At 38.7% G+C, this 27,921-nt stretch overlaps 1 protein-coding gene across 1 annotated transcript in view; it reads left to right on the forward strand.

The window, feature by feature from the left end:
- Positions 1-2,721: 2,721 nt before the first annotated feature.
- The window catches only part of TMEM87B (transmembrane protein 87B), a 52,701-nt gene continuing 27,501 nt past the window's right edge, over positions 2,722-27,921 (forward strand). Inside the window, exons 1-9 of the mRNA XM_020989438.2 lie at positions 2,722-2,937; positions 11,525-11,585; positions 12,393-12,484; positions 16,343-16,477; positions 18,396-18,452; positions 19,762-19,855; positions 24,178-24,239; positions 24,531-24,714; positions 25,439-25,538. Of these exons, the coding sequence (XP_020845097.1) occupies positions 2,722-2,937; positions 11,525-11,585; positions 12,393-12,484; positions 16,343-16,477; positions 18,396-18,452; positions 19,762-19,855; positions 24,178-24,239; positions 24,531-24,714; positions 25,439-25,538 (1,001 nt within the window). The remainder of the gene's footprint in view (positions 2,938-11,524; positions 11,586-12,392; positions 12,485-16,342; positions 16,478-18,395; positions 18,453-19,761; positions 19,856-24,177; positions 24,240-24,530; positions 24,715-25,438; positions 25,539-27,921) is intronic.

The following is a 27,921-nucleotide window of genomic DNA, read 5'->3' on the forward strand; positions in this document are numbered from 1 at the left end:
AAAACTCCTAGGAATATTGTAGCCAAATTCCAGAGATCCCAGGTCAAGGAGAAAATACAAGCTCAGCCAGAAAGAAACAATTCAAGTACTGTGGAAACACAATCAGGATAACACAAGATTTAGCAGCTTCTACATTAAAGGACGCAGGGCATGGAATATAATATTCAGAGGGCAAAGGAGATAGAATTACAATCAAGAATCACCTACCCAGAAAAACTGAGTATAATCCTTCAGGGGAAAAAATAGTCATTCAGTGAAATAGAGGACTTTCAAGTATTCTTGATGAAAAGACCAGAGCTGAATAGAAAATTTGACTTTCAAACACAAGACTCAAGTGGAACACGAAGAGGTAAATAGGAAAGAGAAATCATAAGAGACATATTAAGGTTGAACTGTTTATATTCCTGCATGGAAAGATGACATTTATAACTCACGAAACCTTTGTCAGTATTAGGGTAGTTGGAGGGAAAAAAAATACATGTGTATAGATAGATAGAGGGCACAGGGTGAGTTGAAGATGAAGGGGTCATATCTGGAGAATAAAATTAAAGGGTGAGAGGATTATACTAGGAGGAGAAAGGGAGAGGTAGAATGGGGTAAATTATCTCACACAAAACAAATAAGAAAAGGCTCTTACAGTGGAGGGGAAGGGAGAAGGTGAGAGGGAATGAATGAATCTTATTCTCATAGATTTGGCTTAAGGAGGGAATAACATACACACTCAATTGGGTATGGAAATCTGTCTTACCCTACAGGAAAACAGGGGGGGAAGGGGACAAGAGAGCAGGGGAATGATAGAGAGGAGGGCAGATTGGGAAAGGGGTAATCAGAAACAAATACTTCTGAGGAGGGACAGGGTCAAAAGAAAGAATACAATAAATGGGGGGGCAGGATAGGATTAAGGGAAATAGAGTTAGTTTTTCACAACATGTCTACTATGGAAGTATTTTGCATAACTTCCTGCATATGGACTGCATTGAGTTGCTTGCCTTTTCAATGAGGATGGGTGAGGAGGGAGGAAGGGAGAAAATTTGAACCCAAAGTTTTAAAAACACATGTTTAAAAAAATGTTTTTACATGCAACTTGGAAATAAGAAGTACAGGAAATGGGGTACAGAAATCTGTCCTGCCCTATGGGAAAATAGAAGGGGAAGGGGATAAGAGAAGGGGGGGGAAGAGATAGAAGGGAGGGCAGACTAGGGGAAAAGGTATTCAGAATGCATGCCATCTTGGGGTGGGGGAAGGGGCGAGATGGGGTGAAAATTTGGAATTCAAAATCTTATGGAAGTAAATGTTGAAAACTAAAAATAAATATATACTAAAGAAAGAAAGAAAAATAGGGTAGACAGGAAGCAAGAAAGGTAGATAGATGGGAAGTCAAGCTACAGTTTTCTGGTGGAGGAAGGGTGGGGGGGCCTACATGTTAAGTTCAGCTATTTGTTTATAAGGGTGCAATTAACCCTTCTTACTAACACACATTTACATGATGTTTTTGCACTTATTCAAATACTCAGTCCTGCAAAAACAACAAAAAGCAAATTTTACCAAAAAATCTAAAATCAATCTTATAGAGGTATTAATGACTGGTTTTTCCTTTTATCTTTTTCTCCCCAGCTCCTACCAGTACCTTGGCATAGTAGATGGCACTTAAAATGCTTGCTGAGTTTAAGTTCTGCTTTCTAACCTTTCCCTTTTCAGTTCTTGTACCACTGTGGTCACCATTCATGTCATTCATGCCCCCCAGCAATCACCATTTTTACTGTCTGCTCTTCTTCACCCGGTACCACTTTCAATCATTGGCCATGTTTCCTCAAAATCCATACTGAAATTCAAAGTTTTAATGTTGGGGTAAGACTCTCCGTTTAGGAAGCAGCAGGTTTTTTTTTTCTTTAAGCAAATACAGAAGTGGTGACGCAGGAGTCCCAGACACCGGACCTGATTCCAATTCTTTGCTTCTTGCAAATTCTGAGTGCTAGCTGGAAAACCACTTTATTATTATCATTACTTTTACTACTACTATTGGCGTCCCAATTTTATCTATCTAGAGACACTGAGCCATACTACTACTACCACCACTGTTGTCCCATTTTCAATCTAGAGGCAGAGAGACATAAACACTCCACCGGCTTGTCGCACAAGTCTGAGCTTGGTTTTAAGCTTTAACAGTTTACTACTGAGCTTTTACAACCAAGCTCTGACCGCCTGAACCCGCACTCGGACTTTTCGGCTCGCCGCTCCCGCTGTCCGGCCACACAAATCGCGTCCCTCCGGGCCGGGCCTTCTTCGTACTCTGGGGAGGCCATCTGGGGTCTTCTGTGTCTACTCACTCCCATCTTGATAGTTTCTTAGAATCTCACCCCCGTCCGTCATCCAGTTTAGAAACCTCACCTAGAGGGTCCGCATGCCGGGCCGGGGCCTAGTGCAAGTCCGGCCCTCACGGACCACGCTTTCCTCCCGGCCTCCGTCCCCAGCTGGCTCTCCGGCCCGCAGCTTCCGCCCCTTGCCCCCTTCGCCCCCGCGCCCCCGCGCCCCCGCGCCCCGGCATCCCCTCGCCCCCTCCGTCTCCCTCCGCCCACTTCGCCTTCTCTCCAGTCTGGCGCCAGAAGAGGGCGGGCGGGTCAAGGGGCGGGGCCGCCGCGTGGCAGGTAAGGGCCCGAGGGGGGCGGGGTCAGGGGGAGGAGCGGGCGTCACGCGGGTAGCAGGTGAGGTCTCTGCATCAACATGGCCGCCGCCTGCCGACACCGGGGCCAGCGGCTCCCCGAGCCTGAGCCGGCCAGCGGCGGCCCCCGAGCCCTCCGCCGCCGCCGCCGCTCGCCCCACCGGCCGCCGCCCGGCCACCGCAGCGCGCCTCCGCTGCTCCCCTTCGTCCTCTGCTGGCTGTGCGGGAGCGCGGGGGCCGCCCCGGAGCCAGGGAGCTGGGCAGTGACTGTCAGCAACGTAAGTGGCGTCTCCGGGAGGCGAAGCCCGGGGCCGGATGCGGCACCCTTCGGGCCGCCGGCGCTCAACCCAGTCCCTCCCTTCCCCTTCTTCTAACGTCAAGGCCAAGGCCTCCTAGTGGGGGCTCGCCCTTGGACCGACGGGCGGGGATAGACCGGAGCCCTCCCCCTCGGACCCGGGCGGGTGAGTGTGGTGTGAGAGGGGCCGACGTGCCCCGGACTCCCCCATCGCCCACCTGCACCTCGGGGTCTCTGAGCTGCGTCTGGAGGGGGCAGCGGCTTTTGCTACGAAACTGGGCGAAGAGGACGACACACCCCTGGCCTGGGCTTTAAAGCCTCCTTGCCTGCCACGGTCAGGGACAGCAAGGCAATAGGAGGGGTTTTGTTTGGTTTTTTGCAGAATGCTGGGCTTGGATTCAGGAAGATGTATTCAAACCTAGCTTCTGGCAGCCAACCAGCATTTATTTACCTATAGAGAGCTTACTTTGCCCCAGTCACTGTGTGCTAAGTGCTGGAGACATCAAGAAAAGCAAAACACCAAACCCAGCCCCTAGCTCCTTGCCCATCAAGGAGCTCGAATTCGAATGGGGGACACAACATGCAAATAACTAAGTCCTTATAGTACCTGTATATGTATATAAGAAGTATACCAACTAGATAGAAGGTAATTTAAAAGGGAAGGCTTTAGCAGCTTAGGGGAGCCCAGAAAGGCCTTCTGCAGAAGGTGGAGTCTTGAAGGAAGGCAAAGGAGATGGAGGTGAGGGGGCAGAGTGTTCCAGGCATGGGGAGCAGCCAGTACAGAGGAACAGAGATAGAGGATGAAATGTCTTGTTTGACACACTGCCAGTACTTAGGCCAGGGGAGCTGGATTTTAGAGTATAGGGAGTGGAGTAAAGTGTAGGAAAAGGTAGCTAGGTGATTCAGTGAATAGAGCTGTGGGCCTGGAGTCAGGAAAACCTGAGTTCAATTTGGCCTCAGATACTAACTTTGTGATCCTGGGCAAGTCACTTAACCTTTATTTGCTTTAATCCACTGGAGAAGGAAATGGCAAACCACAGTATTTTTGCCAAGAAAACCTCATACAGGGGTTATGAAGAGTTGGACATGACTGAACAGTGATTTATTTTAAAGGGTAAGAACACTGGAAGGGTAGGATGGATCCAGGTTAGGAAGATCTTTAAATGACAGAGGATTTTTTATTTGATTCTGGAGGTAATAGGGAGCCACTGGAGCAGGCGATGGGAGAGTAGAGAGAGTGTGACCTGGGCAGACTCTAGATAAATGACTTTTGAAGCTGAAGATGAATTGTAATGATGAGAGACTTGATGCAGGGATACCTCCAGTTAGAAGGCTAGGCATGTCAAGCTGCTAATGCATAACTTTGTGACCCTAAACAGATGATAGGGTCATAGATTTAGAATTGGAAGGGATCCTAAGGCCATCTAATTCAGTTCCTTAATCTTACAGGTGATTCACTGAGACAGAGTTTAAGTGACTTTCCCAAGGTCATACAGGTAGTGGAACTGGGATTTGAACCTAGGTTCATTGTACTATAGTACAATGCAAATCTAGCATTGTACTATAGTGCCTATAGGAAGTTACTTGACCTCTTTTTCTTTCTTTTTTTTTTTTTGGTAAGGAAATTGGGGTTGTGACTTTGCCCAGAGTCACACAGGTAGTGAGTGTTATGTGTCTGGGGCCGAATTTGAACTCAGGTCCCCCTTACTCCAGGGCCTGTGCTCTATCCATTGCACCACTTAGCTGCCCCATTTACTTGACCTCTTTAAGTGATTCCTTAGGAATTATTTACTAAATCATAGGTTAGTGGTGGGAGTTCTCTGGGAGTTTTAGGATCATAGATTTAAAGCTGGAAAGGTTCTTGGAAGACATCCAGTCTAACCTCGTCATTTTACAGATGAGGACATTGAGGTCCAGTGAAATGACTTGCTGCAGGCCACACAGATGATAAATCTGAGGGATTTGAACTGGTAGGACTATGAATTAATTTACTTGTGTATTTTGTTTAGTGTCTGGCACACAGTTAAATGTGATTGTTGACTGACTTTTAATCAATGTACAATTTACTTATAGATTGTGACCATATCACTCTTTCAGAATATACAAAAGTATGGGAAAAGGTTTTGGGGAGAGTTTGAAAGTTAGGGTTAAATTGTAGGATGAGTAGGTGAAGATGTTCTCTGCAAGTGAACACCATGAAAAAATACATAGGGATAGGAAATGTGTAGGAGGGTAGTGATTATAAAATAGTTGAGAAAGGAAGGGGTAGAATTATGGGAAATTATTTCAGAAGAGAAGCAGACAGGGCAGGAAGAAAAGATAGTTATCTCTCGATTTTCCTGAATCAAATGACTGATTTAGTGGTTTGATGACAGTAGTATTCTCTTTGTGGGAGATGCATTAATGTGATGTTTTGACTTGATCTCACCAAGCTCTGAAAGTGATAGCAATATCCTCAGCTAAAGTTTGAATATACTTCTAGAAGTTAGAAGACTTTCTTACTGCTTAAAGCTATCAGAGAAAAATAGAGTTATCATTGCATTAGAGAGGAGGAAGGAAAATGGCTCATGAGTACTCTATTTCTATTTTTCATCTGCCTCTGCAGTGTTTCTATAGAATCATAAACTTTGTTAAGTATAGAGCACCACTTACTTCCTAGTTAATTACTTCTTATAAACCTAAGTAATGAATTCTTAAAGTAGGGTATTAATTTGCCATTGAACTTTGAGGGAAAAATAAATTCCTGTTCTTCATTGTGCTAAGTTTTGTCATTTATATAACAAATTAGAAATAGGGTCAGAAGTAATTTAATACTAATGAAGTATACAGTCACAAAAAAAAGGAAGAAGGATCACTGAAGGAGCTGAAGGATCATTTGTGGCTGAACATTAGATATGAGGTGCCTCCTGAATAGGGAGGCTCTTTTAAGGTTAAAACAGCTATTTGGCCTCCAAGGGATGGTGCTGTGGGTTCAAAGATTGAAATAGATGTGAGCTCATTCAGTCTGGGAAGAAAACAATTTGTAGCAGTGATTAATGACTCCTTGATAGAAGATACAGAGACTGCCATTACAGAGCAATCAAGAAATCCTTGGCCCTTAGTCCAGTTCTTTTATCTACCAGCTCTCCTCACTCTAAAACAGCTATACCACAGATGAAAGCTACATTTATAGGAAGAATAATAGCCGTAGAGATGTCCAGAAGCTCACAAGAAGCAAAATCTGCAAAAGAAGCAGCAATAAAACTCATGCATAATACTTAAAAAAAAATGAAAGCCCCTATAAAACTGATGCCTTACGTGTACATATACATATGCCCAAAGTAGTGATAACAAAAAAGGCAAATTAGAGATCCTAACATAAGGAGAAACATTTGATATCAAAGGTATCACTGATGTATGGGATAGAACCTTTGACTAGAATATGGATTTGAAAAGGTATTACAATATTTCCTATTCAACTGAAACAGGATAGGCAGGAATTTGGGTGGGAGAGTAGGTACAACACATATATTAAGAGGACATATTTAAGTAAATCTAGGAGCTAGAAGGGTAATGTATGGTACAGGACGTTTGGGTGAAGATCAGTGGAGGCAAGAACAGGAGAATATAGATTAGTTTGGGAAACAGATTGGTGGTTGTCCTTCATTCTTGAAGAAGACCAGATGACATCACTGTGCTAGAGTCAAGTTACAGTGTGTCCGACTGTGGCTGATCAGACCAATACGAGGTCAGAATGCTCTACCACAGGTTGGGCACAAATAGTCCATGTGAACATTTGGAGTGGATTCTCTAAATTTGTGCATCTCTCATTTCCTTTGAGCTACTTCAATTCTGCTTGGCTCATAGAGCACAGCACCTTCTCTGATGAAGGCACACCATGCTGCACAGTCCTGTCCCAGTGTTTCTCTTATTCCGAAGTTCTTCAGAGAGACCTTGAAAGTGACCTTGTATCACTTCTTCTGACCACCATGTGAATACTTGCCCTATAAACCTTGCCCATAAAATAGTCTTTTAGGCAAGTGCATGTTTGGAATTCAAACAACAAATGGAGCCATCAGATAAATAGGGATGGAGGATTTTAACTGTCTAGACATCTGTTTGGAGGTGTATCTCTGCCCAAAACAGTAATAGCTAATGTAGGGCTTTAATAATACATATTTTCACATTAGGGAAGTTGTAAGTAAAAATTAAAACCAGTAGGAGGAACCATCAGAAAGAGGAAACAAAACTCAATAGAAGAGAAAAAAAAATTCACATTCACAGTTATGATTACTATTTGTATCTTTTTCTCCATCCTTTTTCCCCCGTTTATGCTTTTCTTTCTCCTTTCCTCCCCTCATTAGTCTTTTGCTTTTGACCACCGCCTCCTTCAGTCTCTCCTCCCTTCTATTATCCTTTTCCGTTTTCTTCCCCTTTGCCCTTACTGATTCTTCCCTCCCTTCTATCCCCCCTCCCTTTTCTTTCTTTCCCCTTTTCCCTCCTACTGCCTATAGGGCAAGTTAGATTTCTATACCTAACTGATTATGTTATTCCCTTCTTGAGCCAAATCTGATGAGAGTAAGGTTCAAACAATGCTCACCCCCCTCCCTTCTTTCCCTCTGCTGTAATAGGATTTTCTGTCTTTTCCTGTAATGTAATTTACCCTTGTCTGCCTCCTCCTTTCTCAGTACATTTTCTAAGATCAGATTAATCCACTTACTTGGATCCATTTAACCCACTTGATTAGATTTTTTTTATCATTACATCAAAGTCAACTAATATCCACCCCTTTATATATACTCCTTTAACATGGTGTAATAACAATACAGTTCTCAAGAGTTGCAAGTGTCATCTTCCCTTGTAGGGATGTAAACAGTCTGCCCTTATTAACAACATTTTGTATCTTTCTGTCCCATTTACCTTTTTATGTCTTTCTTGAATCTTGTACTTGAAGATCAAATTTTTTGTTGAGCTCTGGTCTTTTTATCAGGAAGGTTTGGAAGTCCCCTATTTCATTGAATATCCATCTCCCTTGAAAAATCATGCTCATTTTTGCAGGGTAGTTGATCCTTGGCTGCAGTCCAAGCTCCTTTGCCTTATGGAATATCATGTTCCATGCCCTGTGGTCTTTTAATGTAGAAGCTGCAAGGTCCTGTGTAATCCTGACTGTGGTTCCATGATATTTAAATTGTTTCTTTCTGGCTGCTTGCAGCACCTTCTCTTTCATCTGGTAATTTTGGAATTTTGCTATTATATTCCTTGGCGTTGTCAATTTGGGATCTCTTTCAGGTGGTGAGCTGTATATTCTTTCTATGGTTATTTTACCTTCTGGTTCTAGGACTTCAGGGCAGTTTTCCTTTATGATTTCCTGAAAGATACTGTCCAGGCTCTTTTTTTCATCATGATTTTCAGGTAGTCCAGTGATTTTTAAATTGTCTCTCCTGGATTGATTTTCCAGGTCGGTTGTTTTACCAGTGAGGTATTTTACATTTTCACTTTTTTTGTTTCTGTTTGACTGATTCTTGCTCTCTCATAGAGTCATTAGTTTCCATTTGTCCAATTCTAGTTTTTAACAGATTGTTTTTTCTGTTAGTTTTTGTACTTCCTTCTTCAGTTGGCCAATTTTTTTAAGGGATTTGTTTTCTTCAGTGTACTTTTTTTCCAATTGGCCAATTGTATTTTTTAAGGACTCTTCTACCTCTCTCATTTGACTTTTAAAATCCTTCTTGAGCTCTTCTAAGAAGGCTTTTTGGGCTTCAGACCAGTTCATATTTTTTGATGTTGCAGATGTGGGTTTGTTGACAATGTTGTCCTCTTCAGAATTTCTGTCTTGATCTTCACTCTTCTCATAATATGAATCTATGGTACATTTCTTTTTACTCATGGTGTTTCTTTATTCCCTGGCCTTTAAAGAGATTGAGCTCTCCTGCTGGGGAACAGAGGGCACTGACCCAAGCTTTTGGTGTTGGGAACCTAGGTCTTGGTCACTGGCTTTGTGTGCTGGGGCCTCTTATGGCAATTGGAGGCTGCAGGGTTTTGGCAGCTTACTTCCTGTTGGGCTGGAATCAGCAAGGCTGGAACTTTGAGGCAATGCTAGGCTGCCTGCTTTTCCTTTCCTTTAGCTTTCTTCAGCTTCTTTTAGATTGGTATTGCAGGGTGTTTATCTGCCTGGGGCCCCTTGCAATGCTGCCTCCCTCATTTTTGCTAATGCACTGGGAGATTCCTTTGCGGTAGAGTGCTGAGGCAGCTGGTGGTTTTCTGAGCTGGTTTCCACTGGTTCCCCTGCCCTCACTGAGGCACTAGGAGGTCCAGGTGTTGGTGTTTGCCTGCTCAACCACCTGGGCTTCAGGATCTCTTCCTGGTTGACATTTGGAGGCTGTAGGGTTCTGACAGCTTACCTGGTGTTGGGTTGGAATCAGCAAGGCTGGGACTTCAGGAAGACTCTAGGTTGCTTTCTTCAGCTCCTTTCAGGTGAATGCTGCAGGGTGCTTATCTGCCTGGGGCCCTTTGTAGTGCTGCTTCCCTTATTTTTGCTGAGGCACTGGGAGACTTGTTTGCTGCTGCACTGCTGTTCGCTGTCTTTCTTCCAGTTCAGCTGTTCAGGGTTTTTTTTCCTGAGGTGATATTTTGTGGGTTTTCAGAGGTTGGTAGGGGAGGGTGAGAGTGACTACCTTTTTACTCTGCCATCTTGGTTCCCGGAAGCGGAAGTAGCACTTGAGATTCTTAAGTGAATTTTTACATCCCCCTGATGAGGTCTAGAGGTTTAGGGGTGCTGGGACCCTGAAATCAGGACACTCAGGTCCTCCCCGAAAGAATTTGACCAAAGCCTTCTTTCAGCCAAAACATGGTTTATTAAAGATCTGCCGTATTGCCAGATTTTGAGGAATCTAGGAGGGGTTTTTTTGGTTTGTTTTTTGGTTTTAGGCAGTGGGGTTAAGTGACTTGCCCAGGGTCACACAGCTAGTAAGTATTATGTGTCTGGGGCCGCATTTGAATTCAGGTCCTCCTGAATGCAGGGCTGGTGCTCTATCCACTGCACCACCTAGCTGCCCCTTAATAAATGACTTCTTGAATTGCTCTGGACACATATTTCATCATTTGTCAGATAACCTTCTAATCAAAGATTTAGAGCTGTGATAGTAGAGATCCAGTGTAACCCCCTCCTTTTATGGATTAGGAAACTGAGGCCCAGACTGGGTAAGTAACGTCAGAACATGACAGGACCAAGTCAGAACTTGGACCCGCTGACTCCAAATCTCCAGTGGTTTTAGGATTGTGATTGATGAAACGTTATTCCCTGTTAAAATTAGAGATTGAAATGGGGGAGTGTGTTTGAAGAAAAGATTTTTCTTAGTATTTTGTCCCCCACATGCTGCTCCCTTTCAAATCCTCACCACCTTTCCTTTTTAAATAAACACAATTTTGTGAGCAGACTGGATAATAAAATATTCTTATGCTGCTAAACTAATGGAAGCTAAAATAAAGGATTGTAATATGGTAACTCCTTCTTGAAGAGGGATGGAAGTGTGCAGCAGTAAAGCTCCTTGCCTATCCTTAGCTTCACAATTTACAAAAAAGATTTTAGTTCTGATTTTGGTAGGTGAATGGCTTCTTTAGATTGAGCTACATTAACTTTTTACCAGGTCACACTTGAAGGCCTTTCCAACTTTGCAAGACCTGGCACACAGGTTGTTGTTTGTTGGCGTAGACTTGTAAAAAACCAAGATTGTCGTGCTAGGCTTTATGATGAAAAAGATAACCCATACCCTTCCTTTCAATTTATATGCTAATGCTCAATAAGGCAAGCACATAAAATGATGAGCAGAAAATTTGCACATTGTCAGGGTATTAGATAATGTGTGTGTGTGTGTGTGTGTGTGTGTGTGTGTATATATATATATGTATTGGGTGGTATACAATTAAAGTGTACTCTGTATGATTTCTCTTAAGGCTTCATGGAAAAAATAACATTTGATGCTTTAAAATTTGCAAAGCCTTTTACATGCAAAGCCTTGTACAAGGATCCTTTGAAGGGGGTACTGCAGGTCACATGTCACAAATGATGAAGCTAGGATTGACACATTGATTAACTTGCACAGGTTCATGTGGCTCCACTGTGCCACCCTTGCCTATTGAAAAAGAAGGAAAATTCAGTTTGTTATCAACATTTATTAAGAATCAGATTAGTTAAGGAGATGGGCTTTTACTCTAGAAAGTTTTTTAGAACATGCCCTGAGGGTTGGAGAATTGGATTGATAAACTATGCTTCTTCACAAATGGGTCTCTCCTCATTTGTGCTTAGGGCTGTGACTTACTGTTAACTGGTAAACAATTGAATTTGCAGCATCTTTGCACAGTGTCTAGGCTCTTAATGATTGTTGATTAATTGAATTTTGTCTCTGAACAGCTACCAAGGCAGCCATCTTTTCTGTATTTATTTCCTGATCACTTATTTGCCTGTTTACTAATTACAGCTTTGTATATGTTCTGTAGCAACATAAAGATGCTTTAATTTTAAGTAGTGAAGGAAAAGTTTAAATAATAAACTCTTTAAATATCTTTAGGATGTAACTTTTGTTTTTTCCATGTAGGGATCAAGACCATTAATATTTAGGAAAACCATGTTTAATTCTACTGAGATCAAGCTTAAAAGTAAGTATAACAGTGAGGGGAATGACCTTTTTACTAAAACCGTTTTTTTTCCAGTAACTTTATAATGTTTTAATTTTGTTGGAAATCTTATTTGCATGGCTGAATTTTTCCCAGAATCACATAGTTCCCCCAGTCATAATCTCATCATCTGAAAAAAATCAGAGATGACTTTTTTTTTTTCAACTTGTGTTCTCCTTTCAATTACTTATTGTTAGGAGAGGCAGCAAGGCAAAGCCCCAATCTGGACATTTGTCCAGACTGAGAATAAGGAAAACTGGATTCTAGTCTCAGCCTTGACATTAGCTAGCTGTGGGATGTTGGATAGGTCACTTATCTCTGTTTTTTCACCTGTAAAATGAAGAACTAGATAATCTCTAAGGTTCCTTTCAGCCAGGATGCTTGGATTGTAATCTTCTATTATGTATTTATCTATAAAGACTTAGTCATTTTTTTTCCCTCAGTGGAAAAGAAGCAATAAATGAAGGAGCTTTGTGTTTTCTGCCACACTACCTGTGTCTGTATAGAAGAGAACATAGAAAATTATTATGGGATGATATAAGACTTGTTGGATCAAATAGGTATCCTTATAACAAGTGGTACCTGACTATCACATTGGACTTAACAGTATGCGTTAGCAGCGTGTAAGTTTTTGTAATGTTTTCTTGAAGCTATTTACTTTTTTTTGACTGAATAAATTGATTTTATTAAGGCAAAACATTAAACACTTCAAAATTTCTGAAAAAATACTAAGTTTGAGTTTGTAATTTATATTTTTAATTTAAAATGAGATTCTTTCTTTCTGAACAGTTAAGGCATTCAGCTGTCCTGAACCTGTGAATTTTACCATAGAGTGGCATTTGAAATATCATGCATGTCACAACGAATATACTAAGTTGGAAGTAAGTAAAACACAAATGTCTTAAGGATTGTATTGCTAATTAGGGTTGTTGGGGACCTGAAGTATGATGGATTATTAGAGTATGAGGTTAGGAGATAAGTCCTTTACATATTTCATTTAATCAGGCTAACCCAAATGTTTTCTTGTCATCGCTGCCTTTCTGAATCTTAATTGTCCTTCAAGACTGAACTTACCTGCTGTAATTTCTTTGAAGTTTCCCTGATTTCTCTGGTTCCCAGTTGTTAATGTTCTTTCCCCCCTCAAATTGCCTTAGGTATACTTATCTATGTATGTGTTGAATTCCACAGTAGAGTATAAGCTGCTTGAGAACAACAGATTTTTTTTGTCTTTGTTTCTTTGGCACCTAGCATAGAGTCTAATTTATATTACTTTCTTAATTTTGCCACTGATTCAATTTGCGATTTCAGGTAAGTCAATTAAACTCTCTTTTATGAATGCCAGTCCCCTAACTTCCTCACAAATATAAGTAAGTTAAATTAATACAAGTTTAAGAGAGCCATTTTTTCTCCAGACAGACTTTAAAAATTAAGAATGAAGATGATTAAGACTTTAGTAAGTGTTTCAGTTCTGTAACAGGACCCAGTTAAGAAAGAAGAAATTCAGAAGAAAGAAGAGAGCAAATGTTTTAGTAGAAAGGGGAGAGAGAAAGCTAGAGGAAGAATGAAAAAGGGTTGAGAAAGAAGAAAGATTAACATTTCTTAACCTGCCTGACCCTAGATAATCTCAAATTCTTATCAGACCTCAAATCAGACTCCTGGTGAAGAATACTATAACTTTTCCATCTTTGATTGTATCCTTTGAATCTAGTCTTCAGGTGCTTACATTGATTCTTAAACCAGTTTCTACCTATTGCTATATTTAAATAATTTCTTATTACTGACTTTAGAGTTCTTAGTAAGTTTTCCCCCTTCTATTCCTTTAAAAAATATTATTTTTGTTGATATATTTTGTTTTTAATATTACTTTCTTTTCCAAATTTATGTTGCCCCCTCTTCCTCCAGCTTCCTCTGTGGTATTGATATTTTTAAGTTCAGTGTTTTTAATTTTTTCCCAAGTAATTCATGTATTTTGCTCCATTTCTCTAAAATTGAATAACTGTGTGATGGAATAATTTTTAAAATTTGCATAAGGATAGTGAATTAAATTGTATTGTGACCACTGTAGTATATATAGTGTCTTACAGAGAAAAAAAGATCCCTTTTCTGTTTTAGCATTCTCCTATTCTGTGGCTTTTGGGGATAGTATTACTAATAACTTAAAACCATGTTGCATTTTCACAACTAAAATGGTTTTTGAGTAGAGAAAAGTGATCTAGTAGACATGTGACTTTGGAAAATTTTTTTAAAAGCTGTATTCCACTCAGCCTTTTTTTTGTTTTTTTTTTTTTAGAGAGGCAATTGGGGTTAAGTGACTTGCCCACAGTCACACAGCTAATGAGTTTTTATGTGTCTGAGGCTGGATTTGAACTCAGGTCCTCCTGACTCCAGAACCAGTGCTCTATCCACTGCGCCACCTAGCTGCCCCCACTCAACTATTTTTTAAGTGCTTTTGTGCAGAGAAAGATAATCAGTAAATTAACCTGAAAGCATATTCACCCATTAGTCTGAGGATTCTACATTTCCAATAGGTACTAATTGTGGTTAAGTATTATATTTATTAGTGATTTCTGTGTTTTATATTTATATGGTATGTGGCATTATCTATCTTACATTATGCACCCTGATGTTTTAATGTGCATGATAATGCAAAGAATGATGGTCTTAATGATGTGGACTCAAATTCTTCCTCTGACATTGGCAGTGTGACCTTAGGAAAATTAGATAATCTCCTTATGCCTCAGTTTCCTTATTTATAGCATGGAGATGATATCTACAGGACTTATCTTGTAGGCCAGGCAAGACAACCAGCAGTTATTAATCAGGGGCTATGTGCCAAGCACTGTACTAAATGTTAGAGTTACAAATACAATTTTTTAAAAAGTTCTTCCCTTTATGGGATTTATATTCTAATGTGGAAAGACATAAAAAGAGAGCTGAAGTGGGAAATGTATGTAGTGGAAGGTATAGATATGAGGGTATGATGGCAAAGTCCAAAGAGTCAGAAACACATCTGGGAGGGGAGTAAAGCTTGACCATAGGGTCATTTCTAGAAGGAAATCCCCAGTGGGAGGAGGGGGTTGGCGCAGTGGAGGATTGTTCCTGAATGAGAAAGCCCTAGGTGTTGAGGGAAATTCCTGGATGAAAAGGCATCATTGTAGCAATTAGGTCTGAAAAGTCAGAATAATAGCAGGGAAAGATTAAATGTGACGATGTATGTAAACCACTTTGCAAAACTTAGCTTGCTATATAAATGTCAGCTAATTTTTTTGTAGAATTATAGAGCTGGATGTGGTTTCTACCCAGTGAATGTCCCTAGAAACATCTCTCTAATTTAGAATTTACAAAGAGCAAAACATTCCTCATAAGTAAAGTTTCCAGATGACTGTAGCTTGCCTTTCTTAAAAAAAAAGTTGCTGATATTTTTTATTTTTCTAACAGCTCAATTTCTAAATTTCTACCCATCTCTAGTTCCCAGAGAGTTGTCCCTTTAATAGAGAATAAAGAGAAGGAAACAAATGCAGTTCAGGAGAAGGAGGTGCCTTTTCTCATCCTTTATTTATGGCCCAGTTTGATGATTGTGATTATACTTCATTTAGTTTCATTTTTTTGTTCTTTTCATTGATGTTGTCATTGTTTTTTGTTTTCTCTGTATATTTCTCTTTGCAAGAATTTATCAATTTTCTTATGCTTTTCAGTATTCTTCATATCTATTGTTTCTTATGCTGCAGTCTTATCCTATTACATTCATATACCACAATTGGTTTAGCCATTCTCAAGTCAGTGGCATTGACTTTGTTTCTAATTATTTGCTACTACAAAATGTGCTGCTTTGAACATTTTGGTGTATGTGGTACCTGCTTGTCTTTCTAAATGGGATATTTTCTCAGCAGTGAGATCTCTGGGTCAAAGTATATGAATATTTTTGTAACCTTCACATAGTTCTAAATTGCTTTCCAGAGTGGTTGGACTAATTCATAGTTCCACCAACAGCACATTAGTGTCTATATTTCTGTAGCTCCTGCAGTGTTGTATCATAGGTCATCTTTACCAGTTTTCTGGGTGTGAGGTGAAACCTTGGCATTGTTTTGATTTGTATCTGTTTTTTTAGTGTTTTGGAGAAGTCTGTCATATTGTTGTTAATATCTGGCAATTCTTTTGAGAACTGTTTGTATCGTATGACGTGTATCTACTGGGGAATGGTTTTTGGTCTTATATGTCATGGCCAGCAGGCCATTATTTGACAGTTGTTTTTTTCCCTGGTCAGCAATCTCCTTTGTTATTCTTGCTGGATTCATTTTTGTTTCTAGAAAAGCTTTTTAATTTCCTGTAATCAAAATTATTTCTTTGTCTTTTGTGATCTTCTTTGCCCCTTGTTTGGTTAAGAATTCTTCTTCTACCTGTAGTTGCAAAGGTAGCTGTTGGATGGGGAAATTGAGGAGGAAGGGAGAGAATTTGGAACTGAAAATAAAGTAAAATTGAATTAAAACATTATTGGGTTGGGAAGAAGAGGGAGAGAATTTGGAGTTGAAAATAAAATAAAATTGAATAATTTTAAAAAAAGGTTCTTGATCTGTTTTTCTTCTTTTTTTAATGTGAACTTTCATAAATACTGCATTTCCAAGTCAAAATTGAACTACTTTTCATTGTTGTTAAATTTGGGTGCAGGATCATTTTAAACTGTTTTAAAACTTGGTTCAATTTACATATGTTTTGAAACAATCCTAAACTTTATTTGGTAGGAACTGTTAGACAAACACATACTTAGTGGTGATGAAGACTTCTGTGAAGATTATTTCCAAGGAAAACAATGTCTCAAGCAAAAAAGTGAACGCTTAAATTGTGACACTGATTTGCAGATGTTTCCTATGTTGAGTGTGAGTATGTTGTGAATTTCCTGAATATTATAACATTGACAGTTTTTTCTTCCCAGTTAATGCAAATGTCAACAAATTTGTATTAGTCACTGAATAAGAAAAGGTTTTAATTTTCATCGGCTATTCAGTTGAGTGCTTTTTTATTTCTACATTCTTGCTTACCACAGCCTCCTTTACCCATTACCTCCTGAATTTTCCCCTTCAGCTAAGCTAATTCTTGGATGGGATCTTAAAAGACCCTTGTTGTTATTTTTGTTCAGTTATTTCAGTCATGTCTAACTTTTCATGATCCATTTGGGTTTTTTTTTTTTGGCTAGGCAGTGGGGTTAAGTGACTTGCCCAGGGTCACACAGCTAGTAAGCGTTATGTGTCTGAGGCCAGATTTGAACTCAGGTCCTACTGAATTCAGGGCTGGTGCTCTATTCACTGTGCCACCTAACTGCCCCCTATTTAGGGTTTTCTTGACAAAGATACTGAAGCGGTTTGCCATTTCCTTAAGATCTTCCTGACTCCAGACCGCATGCACTATTTACTGTGCCACCTAGCTGCACTAGAAGACTCTTTAACTATTAGAAAAAAGAAAAAAAATTGAAACATTTTTCATATTCCAGTGCTTCAGACAGCAGCCTCTATTAATTTTTTTTTTGGTACTTTCCCTCCCAAAAATGTATTCACAAAAGATTTGTGCATCAGGGCGTCAGTCTGCAAAATAGGGATTGGGTCTCTCTTGGGGGGGTCATGGCATTATGGATCATGTGAATTCCATGAATCATAGAATTCTGTGGTCAGTTGAAAGATGGGAAGATGGGTAGAATCCTATCTTCTTTGTGATAGCCAATCATGGAATTTGTTTTCAACACAATCAGACCTTTTCTTCTGCCACAGCTGTTGGCCCCAAAGGTTAGTTGTAACCTAATGCCTATCCAGGCACTTACATCAGCAGCTTTGTAGGACCCATTGGGAAAATTCTTTGCTCCCTACATGCCACTTATTTTATCTCACTTTAATTCCTGCACTCGCAACCAAATAGAGGGTGACAGGGAGAGGCCATGGTCATCTCTTTGTCTTCATTATAACTGGGTCTTTTCCTTTTCTTCCTAAAAGGGAGATCCATCATCAGTTTATAAATTAGCTTGTTTTTTGGGGGAAAACATGTACATACACACACACACACACACACACACACAGAGCTCTGAAGCTTTTATTGCAAAAATAAGTAATTTTTTTCTTTATGTTCAGAGCTTATTTATTTCCTTATGTTCAATACTTATTTTTCACACAAAATATGTGTATGTTATTACTTTTAATCAACTATTAGTCTGTATTCTCGATTATTGTGTATTGTCTGTTCTAAATGATCCCAAAATTACAAAGATTGCAAAAGAACTGCAAGAGAATATATATGATCCCTGCCATCTCATTCTAAAGTCTTATAAGTAGAGATTGTTTTCCATTCTTTTTTTTTAGTAATGGGAGTAATTGTCAAGTCTGGTGGTCTGTGACATACTAAACCTCTAGTCTTCTCTTAAATGTTAAATCCCTGTTCCTTTAAGATTTCCTCATAAATTCTACCAGTTCAAACTTCTTAATTATTTTAAATGTCATTTTATTCTTTTGTCCTATTAAACTATGAGGTTTCTATAAGGCAGCTAAAAGTTGTGCTACCTGTTGTTAGGGAAAACATGTCAGTTAACACATTTCATCGTAGGCTTAAAAAATTAATAGCAGCACTTTATTTTGTCCTCTTTTATTCAACTTATCCTTTGAGATTCTTAGATATTTTATAGAGAGAGAGATTCCCCATTTGGTATGTATTATCTTTGACAACTTTTGATTTTTTTTTCTTTCAGAAAGTACTGAAAAATTTTTATTTCGAGTTGGCCTTGTTGATCTCAATCATCTGTTCTCTTTTTTTTAGAGTAAAGAACAAACAGTAGTAAATATGAAAAAACTTCCAGACATGCAAGGGTCAATGGTAAATTTTAATTTTCATTTGTTCTTAAACCAAAAATACAGTGTAACAGGACTTTTAGAAAAATCTAATACTGATGGATAGTCAGTTTCATCATGCTGCATTGCACTTGGTATGTGTTTGGGGGAGAGGAAGCAGAATAAGTGGCTTGAAAATAGAGTTACTGGAATTGGGTTTATTTAAATGGTGATATGTATTGTTTGTATTCTATCTACATCAATCCCACATTCTTCTGTATATTGGGTTTTTTTTGTTTGTTTTGTTTTGGTGAGGCAATCAGGGTTAAGTGACTTGCCCAGGGTCACACAGCTAGTAAGTGTCAAGTTCCTGAGGCCAAGTTTCAGCTCAGGTCCTCCTGACTCCAAGGCTGGAGCTCTATCCACTGCATCACCTAGCTTCCGTATATTGTCTTAAAACTGTCATTAAGGTTTCATCTAATGATCTCAGTATAACATTTCTCTCTTCTTTCCATACTGTTATTCCTCTGCCTTTTACCTTTTGTCCATGAAGAAAGGAGGAAAAAATATAAACCAACTGATGGAGATTATTTAAGCTCATAGGAATGCATCAAGGAGGGTTTTAAAGAGAGCAAAGAAACAGAGGTGGAAAGTTCAGATATAAGGGGGCAAGGAAAGATGGTATTCATGGATAATTACAGCAGATTGATAATTTAGAGAAGGGTAAATTTAGGAGAATCTCCTAATCATGGAATTTAGAGCTAAAAACAGGACCTTAGAGATCAATCTAGTCCAAATCCTTCATTTTATAAATGAGACCCAGAGAAGAGAAGTCATTTCCCCTAATGCATAAGATAACAAATTGTTAAGATAACAAGTGGTAAACTTGAAATCTGAACCCAGTTTGTTGTGGTTCCAAATGCTAAGTAAGTCTTTTCTACCCCATTCTTTTTCTTAGAGTGAAATGTATTTTGTCCTTTGCCTTTAATCTAGATAGGTTCTTCAGAAATTCTCTGAACTATTTTTTAAAAAGTTATGTTTTAGAAAAACTAGACATTGACAATAGCTACCCTCAAAAGGAGGGATGTATAGAAAGATGGCTTTTGGAGAGAAATTTGAGAGAAATCTGCCCCCTTGTTTGCTCAGTATGGTAGTAAAGAGATAGAGCAAAGGTTTATTTGAATACAACAGATACTGGATATTTTCATCATCAGTCTGGCGCCTACCCTTTATGTTTGCTACAAATTGAAAGCAAGTCCAACAGCTAATACTTGTTTCAAAAGTTAAGGAGCAAATAGTTGCAATTTTAAATTGTCATTTCTGTTTGCCATAAAAGGATTTTTTCTGTTTTGTAGGATGATGATGTAGCCACAACATGGAGGGATGGACCATATCTCTTTATTATTTCTTTTAAAACAGAAAAGGAAGACACAAACTGGAATTTGAATGGTACAGTTATTTAACTAAAAGCATGTTTCTTTGTGTTCAGAGTACTCTGTCTTTTATTCTGAGTGTAACTACGCTGTTAGTAACATGCCATTTAAAAGTTAATTATTACTAATTATGCTTTAGGAAGTGATTACTGTTTTTGGAGTGGCCTTAAATTTCTAAGATGAAAGTCTTATGCTTTTCCTAAGAGCAAATTTGTATTATATTTTAAAGAAGTATTTTTAATTTCTTTTTGAATTCTCTAAGAAACTTAATTTTTCAGTTAAAAAAATTGTATACAATTTAAAACCTTATAATCAGCGATAAAGTTCACTCTGCACTTGCAAATTTCAGAATTTATAATTAAAATAGTGTTTTGGAGAAGATTATCAAATATTATGAGGTCTTCAGGATTTTCAGAATTTTATTATGTTGAATGTTTCTAGTGGGCATCATTGGCCCCTTGGATGGTTTTGATTTTATAGAAATTTATTTGGTAAATAAATATATTGACTTTTATGTGAGATTTTATTTCATTTCAGTAAACATTTACTGGAGGCAGCTAGGTGGCTCAGTGGACAGAGCACTGGGCCTGGAGTCAGGAAGACCTAAGTTCAAATCTGGCCTCAGACACTGACTAGCTGTGTGACCCTGGGCTGCTTACTTAACCTCTTTGCCTTAATCCACTGGAGAAGGAAATGGCAAACCCCTCCAGTATCTTTGCCAAGAAAACCCCACATAGGGTCGCAAAGAGTTGGACACGACTGAAACAGCAGCAACGACGACAAAACATTTACTAAAAACCCACACATGTAGATGTGGTTACTTTCATGTGGCAGATGCTTAATAAGTGTGAACATGAATGAGACATAATATCTCTGCCTTCAGGAGATTTCTAAGCTAGTTGGGGAGATATAATGGTTCTGCAGATAACTTTACTGGATCTTACTACTTCCAGCACAGCTAGAATACCTTTCATCTTTTTATCCTTAGTGATTTTTGTCCATATCTTTCTAGAAACATTGCGTATCAGATATACCAGATTGTCTAGGGGCCTTCATTTGGTCCTCTTAATACTTTATGAGTACTAGTAGAGCATTGGGCTATCCATAAGTCATCCTTCATTCCATTTTATAAATTTATGTTCAGTTTAATAATGTTTGCCGTAGCTTTTACATCCCTTTGGCGTAAACCTTCTGCAACCCACAGTTACCTCTATGTTACAGTGAGACATCAGTAATATGTTTATGGACAAGAGTTGCACAAATTAGAACAGAAATTTATAAGAGGGGTTATAGAAGCTGAGTTCAGAGAGAGGAGCTACTCCTGCTTCTGGTGACGCATGTAGACCACACCATAATGCCATTAGGAATGTAGAAGGAATTGCTCAGGATTGTGAAACTTTGCCAAGAAACTGAAGACCTTAGCACCGTAGATGGGATTTTTGTTAGTGCTGCTAATCAAAAGCTTTAGGAAAGTTGCAGATTTGGGAAGTGAAGATCTGGTTAAAAATATGGATTTGGGAATAGGATTGGATTTCTGCTCACTGGTTCAAAATACAGGAATAACTGATTCCTGGCCAGGGATGGATTGTACCTAGTAATGCCTGGTAAAAATGGATCTCCTATAGTCTTAAAAATCTAATCATAAGGGCTTTAAACTGAAATGGAGTAGGATGAGAGAGAATTACCTTCATAACCAACAGTCTTATGCTTTGATCATGTCTATAATGTAAAAAGAAAAGTAGTAGAGATACGCAGAACTTCATAGACGACAACCCAAGAAAGGAGCCAGAAATAAAGCCATAGTTTTAGATAAGTATTTTGTATGAAGTATGGGAACAAGGAAAGGTAGAAATTATAAAATGAGAAGGGAAATAGGACATCTTGGTTATTTCTGAGATTTGGTGAGATGAGACCCATGGAAGGGATATGATTATGGAAGTGTATACCTCAGAATATATGGAAGTGTAAAAGAAATTGGGTAGGGGGCAGAGAACACAGAGTAGAATTGTATAGAAGGTATACTAAAGTGAGGGAAATTTAGTGACCAGAGAGAGGGAAGCAAGGAGGGCATTTGGATGAATTTGAAAAGAGGCAGAAATACAAAGAATATTGTCAATGTCCAAATTGCAGAATACCTGAAGAAGAAAAAAAGAAAAATAGCTGAAGCATTTTGGGAGTAGATAATCAGGCTTGTGTGGGAGGCATGATATTTTTATGATTCAGAACTAAAGTTATCTAGATACTTGTTGGAGGTCTCCCTGCCTTACAACAGAGTAGCTAATGATTTCTTAGAATGCTTTAATGAAACAAGAAAAATGAATAGAAGCTACAGAATTGCTGAAAAGTGGAATGTGCTACCCCTGGAAATAGTGGGTTCTTCCTTGCAGATGCTTTCAAACCAAGGGTGAATGTTTTAGTTGCATTCTTTTTCAGGAATAGATAAGACTAACAGGGCTCTGAGGTTTCTTCCAACTCTTGATCCTATGATTCTGAGAGAGCCAAAGAAGGAGAGATCACTTTTGACTTGGAGGAACAATGAATGAATGACAACTTTAATGGATGAATGGACTTTAATTTGATTTGGACTTTCAAGCATGAGAAGACTTTCAGTGGGGGAATATTGGGGTGTGTAGGTGGGAGCAAAGGGTAGAAGCATGACAGCAGCAAAGTGTTGGACAGGTGGTCAGAGGAAATGTGGTTAAGTCTTTTGGTTCTAGCATGCAGCATGAGAAGGAAAACAGTGGAGATAAGGCCAAAAAGTATGTCAGGGCCTTTTGTGTTTGGTTAAGGATTTGGGACCTTATTTGGTAGGCAGGGAGGGTTACACTATTGAAAATCTTCAAGCACTACTGTGACATGATTAGAGCTATCCCCTAAGAAGAGTATTATGAGGAGTAGGTAAGTTAGATTGGCCCAGGAAGAAGCTAGGGCTGTGAAAACTAGTTCAGAACCAAAAGCAGTGTTCTAGGTAAGAGTTGATGGGTTAATGTAATGACAGTGGGAATGGAAAGGAAGGAACAGATGTGAGAAATCTAGTAGATAGAACCAACAGGACTTGGTGACTGACTGCTTATGGAGAGGGAAAAGAATTAAGTTTTAAGTCTGGATGATTGAGAATCTGGTGCCATTAGTGGAAGTACTACTCAAATTCAGAGCAAGGATAGGTTTTGGGAAAAGATCATTTGGTTTTGGACATGCTCAGTTTGAATTAGGTCCAGGCAAGATATCAAAGTCAAGATACCTAGGAGGCAATTAGAGCTTCTGGTCTGGAGTGCAAGGGAGAACTTGTGACCGAACAGGAAGGTTTGGAAGTCAGACCTCTTGAGGTGTAGAGAAGAATACTGAGGACAGTTTTTTTCAGTGACACCAACATTTAGGGATGGAAGGGGGAAAAGGCAACCAGAAATAGAGATAAAAGAAGCAATCAGAGCTGGTATGGATAAAAGCCAGATCATGAGTCTGAAGAGTCAGTAGGTAGTAAGAAATTAAAAGCAGCAAGTATAAACTAATCTTTTGTAGTGAAAGGAAGGCGAGAGATGAGATGAATGAATAAAAAGACTGAAAGAATTAAGGAGAATAAGTAAATAGTTTAACCTTGGTTCTTCTCATTGCCACTTCTCACTCTGGGATAGGAAGAATAGAGTATTAAGAAATGGGTGAAAATTGAGGTTTTTGAAGATTAGGAGGCTTTCTGCTAATCCTAGCTCGTCTACTTCAGCTAGTTTTTCAAATATTTATTCTCTCTTACCTATCCTCAGCTATTGAATATTCTAAGAATAGGAAAGCATTGGCAACATTATATTAGCTGCTGTGAGGGTTCCAAAAGGAGAAGACTGAAAGCTTAGTCTCATCATTTGAAGATGAGGCATAGACATGAACTAGATAACTCTAAAGTCTACTTTTCTTAGGTTTAGGCCTCCAGAATGCCCAGATTATGCCTCCTGTTGTAAATGATATAGCTATTTGGTAATAAACAAATTTGGCTCAAATCATTTGACTTAGCAAGGGTCAGATTATTGAATTAATCTGTCAAATAAGTAGTTATTGAATACTGTATTCTTATATCTACCGTTGTGTTAGATGAAATATAGTATAGGTTTTTGTTCGTTTGAATGAATGAAAAAGTATTAAGTATTTATCATGTGGGAAACGATGTACTGGTTATAAGGTTAGAAAGGCAAGATAATCCTTCCTCTCCTTGGGGATTGCAGTACACATAAAAGACTAGAACTACAGGAGGAGGATGAGCAGGTACCTATGTCATCAGGAAAATAGGTGTGTTTTAAATAGCTTAACAAAAGAAATTGATAGAAAACCTGTTTGTTTTTTTCCCACCAGTTTCTCTTTCGATGGTGGGCCTTCATGGATATATCTCTGCATCAGAATGGCCTTTAATGATTGTAAGTAGGAGAATAAATGGAAACCAACAAATGGTGGAATGTTAATGTTAGCAATAGAGAGATAATCTCCTCTAACCCTCACATTTTACAGATGAGTTAGTTGAGGCCTTGAGAGTTGAAATAGCTTTCCTAGAATCTCTCATCAGGTGTCTTATTTTGTCAGTACTTATCCATCTTTGTTTCTAAAGTACCAAAAAATAGTAAATAACTTAGAATGACATTTGGACAGAGGAATGCCAGGCTTAAGAGAATTAAGGCTTCTGTGATCTAAAACTCCTTTTCTTTCTACAGTTTTACATGGTGATGTGCATTATTTACATTTTATATGGTGTGCTCTGGCTAATGTGGTCTGCCTGTTATTGGAAAGATTTATTAAGAATCCAGTTCTGGATTGCTGCTGTTATTTTCCTGGGAATGCTGGAAAAAGCAGTATTTTATGCAGAATATCAAAATGTCAGTACCACAGGACTGTCTTGTAAGTTGCTGATCTATTATATAAATGATATATGAAGCATTTGGCTGGGTGGGTTGTAGAGACTTTGATTTCTGTTAGTCATCATAGTAAATATGAGAAGGGAAGGAGTTGAAGGGGAACCACATGGTCCTTTGAGTAGGAGTTGGATCTGTGTTGGCATACTTTCCCCACCATTGTAGCTTTTCATGCAGAGCTTGATTAATGACTTGTTGGGTATGTCATAGTGGAAATACTTTAAGTATGAGCTGGATTAGATGGCACTTAAGTTCCTTCTGATTCTAAAATTCTAGAATCTTATGATTCCTTTATTATTCCCATCCCTTAATTAAATAAAATTCCAATTCACTGTTGTGGATCCCAGCTGACTTAATTTTCTATGTGTATTTATATTCCCAAAGAGTAGCTTATTAGCTAAAAGAATTTTTTGTTGGTGAAACTTAGAGATTTCTTGAGTTAGTGACCCTCTATTTCTACTTGCTTACTTTTCCCTTTCTCTTTTCAATGTAACAAGGAATCTACTTTATTTTAGTAGCATTGCAACTGTATACTATTGACACGCAGCCATTTTTTCACTTCTGTAAAGGTTACTGTGCCCAAGAGGGCTCATGGATTACAAATCTGAGAATGGGTTGGCCAAATGTATTTGAAGAAATGGAAAATCTTGAATATGGAGAATTTCTTCTCGTTCACTATTTGTATCAGAAGTGATTTGTTTCCTTTTCAGCCCAAGGTTTATTAATGTTTGCTGAGTTGATTTCTGCAATTAAGAGGACACTAGCACGCCTCCTGGTTATTATTGTGAGCTTGGGCTATGGCATTGTGAAGTAAGTATTAGGTGTTATTACAGCCATCCTGCCCCTGAATTTTCCATTTAATAGTGCCAACACTTTTTCTATCAGACTTAAATCCTTAGAATCGCTTTTGACTTAGTCTGCCTCATCCTCTAATTCATTCCCAATCCTGTTGTATCTGCTATTTGTTTGTATCTGCCTTTCCTTTTCATTCTCATTACCACTTCCTTAGTTAATGATTTCTTTACCTCTGGCTTGGTCTATTGCAATAGTTTCTTAACCAGTCTTCCTGCTTCCACATTGCTAATGTAATCTTCATAGATACAGCCGTGCGAGGGTAACTCCCTGTTCCAAAATCTTCCGTTTATGTTAGTGCTTTTATTTCATCTAGCCTTTTTGTGTATTTGCTTGCATGTTTTATTCCATGTTAATTCCTATACTAGGGCAAGGATCGTTTTTCTTTTTTGTTTGCGTTGCCCTCAGAACCTAGGCAGTACAGCCCCAAGTTACACTTGGGAGAAAGGGATTCTACTTCTTCCAGGGAAATAAGTATTTGAATTTTATTGATTCTAATAAAGATATTAGATACCTTATATACTAAAAGATACATTTTTGAATAAATTTCTTCTGTCAGTTTTGTATTCACGTGTTTTGAAGTTGGTGGTATTTTTGGTTGTTGTTTAGCTGGATCTGTGATTTTATCGGTGTAGGAAGATTTCAGTGAGGAATCTCCTTCTGTAATAGCAGTTTATAGTCTTAGGGAATTCACTGGGGCACTGAGAGGTTAAGTGAATTGTCCAGGGTCACACAGTTAGTAGGTGTGAAGAGGTAGTATTTGAACTCAGGTCTTCCTTTAGAATGTAAGCTCTTTACAAGTTGAGAAGGGTTCCATTTATTTTCTTTGTGTCCTCAGGGCCTCATACAGTACCTGGCATACAGTAGGCTCTTACTCATTGCTTATTGATTGATTCTTGACTGAGTCTGGCTCTATCCATTGTGCGATATGAAGTCAGAGTAGGAGAGGAATTTTGGTTCCACATTAGTTTGGATCCAGGATATCAAAACCTCTATTAAGTAACTTGAAATTATGGCTTCAGAGTTCTAAGTGTGAGTATTATGCTATTTTGGATTTCATTTTTCACTATTTTTCTTAAAATGCTTTTTGGTAGTTTGCAAAACATAATTTTATTTCATATAAAATAGCTCTGATGGGTGGGTGTTGAGTGTCCTGAAAAAATATCAGTGCCATTAAATTTGTTGGCTCAGGGTAATTGAATTTAATTCTGTTTTTACAATTTATTTGAATTTTTTTTAAGATGCCACTATTCCAGTGATGGACTTAATGTTTTAAATTTATTCTGTTGCCAACTCATATATCTTGGGAAATAACTAATAAAAATCAGTCATTTTTCTTGTCCATAATCTCTGCAGTTTGCTAAGGGGAAAGAGTTTCTATAGCTATATGTAACCATATATAATAACAAGGTACTTTCTGTGTATATTTTTAATATGGCACTTCAACATTTCCTGTTTTTTCCCCCCTGCCTCTTCCTTCCTTTTTGTTGAGTGCTGTATCCTGATGAGGGCAGTGAGGTTCTCTAGATTGTGAGGCCTTGTAGATTATGCTCAGTCGGAATTGTGTCTGCCATAGGAATGTAGAAACTGTGGCCTTTGGGATGGTATGTTGTTTCTCCAGTTGTCTCGTTGTCTTAAATGTGAATGTGAGGAATGGATTAAATGTTTTTCCCTCTTTTCCTTTTGCCTTGATTCTCCTAAAAATAGGTGGCATGGTACAGTGGAAAGAGGGCTGGATCTGGGTTCAAATGCTGCCTTTGCTGCTTTACTACCTATGCAAGTTAGTTAACGAGCATTAAGTACCTTCTGTGTGCCAGGACCTGGAGCATTCTCATAGGGATAGGCCTCAATTTCCTCATTTATAAAATGAAGCTATTGGACTTAGCTGATCTCTAAGATCGTTTCTAGCCTTGAGTTAAGAAAAGAGGGTTGTTCAGAGGAAAGAAAGCTGGGTTTGAAGTTGGAGGACTTTGATTTGAATTCTGACTGTACCCACTTACTAACCTGTGTAACCATGGGCCTCATCTTAACCTTAAGTTTTTGTCTGTAAAATTATGTCAGGCCCAGGCCACATCATGAATCCTACTGATGGTCTTCAGAGAAGTACCAGGCCTACTTCTACTTAACAGCAGAATTGTAATCCATCATATCCAGATAGCCGTTGCTTTGCATTCTTTTAATTTTCATTTAGTCTCCTCTGAACAGTGCTTTTAAAAAAAGCACAGACATTTCACTGCAATCTATCTATTCTTCTGTTTTAGGATCTTCTTCCTTAATCTGTAGACCTAATCTGCATAAACTATTTTCTTTTGCTTCCTTAACTCTTTGGGTCTCCATTTCA

This window comes from Phascolarctos cinereus, unplaced genomic scaffold, assembly GCF_003287225.1.
Source record: "Phascolarctos cinereus isolate Bilbo 61053 unplaced genomic scaffold, phaCin_HiC Scaffold_2;HRSCAF=192, whole genome shotgun sequence".
NCBI lineage: Eukaryota > Metazoa > Chordata > Mammalia > Diprotodontia > Phascolarctidae > Phascolarctos > Phascolarctos cinereus.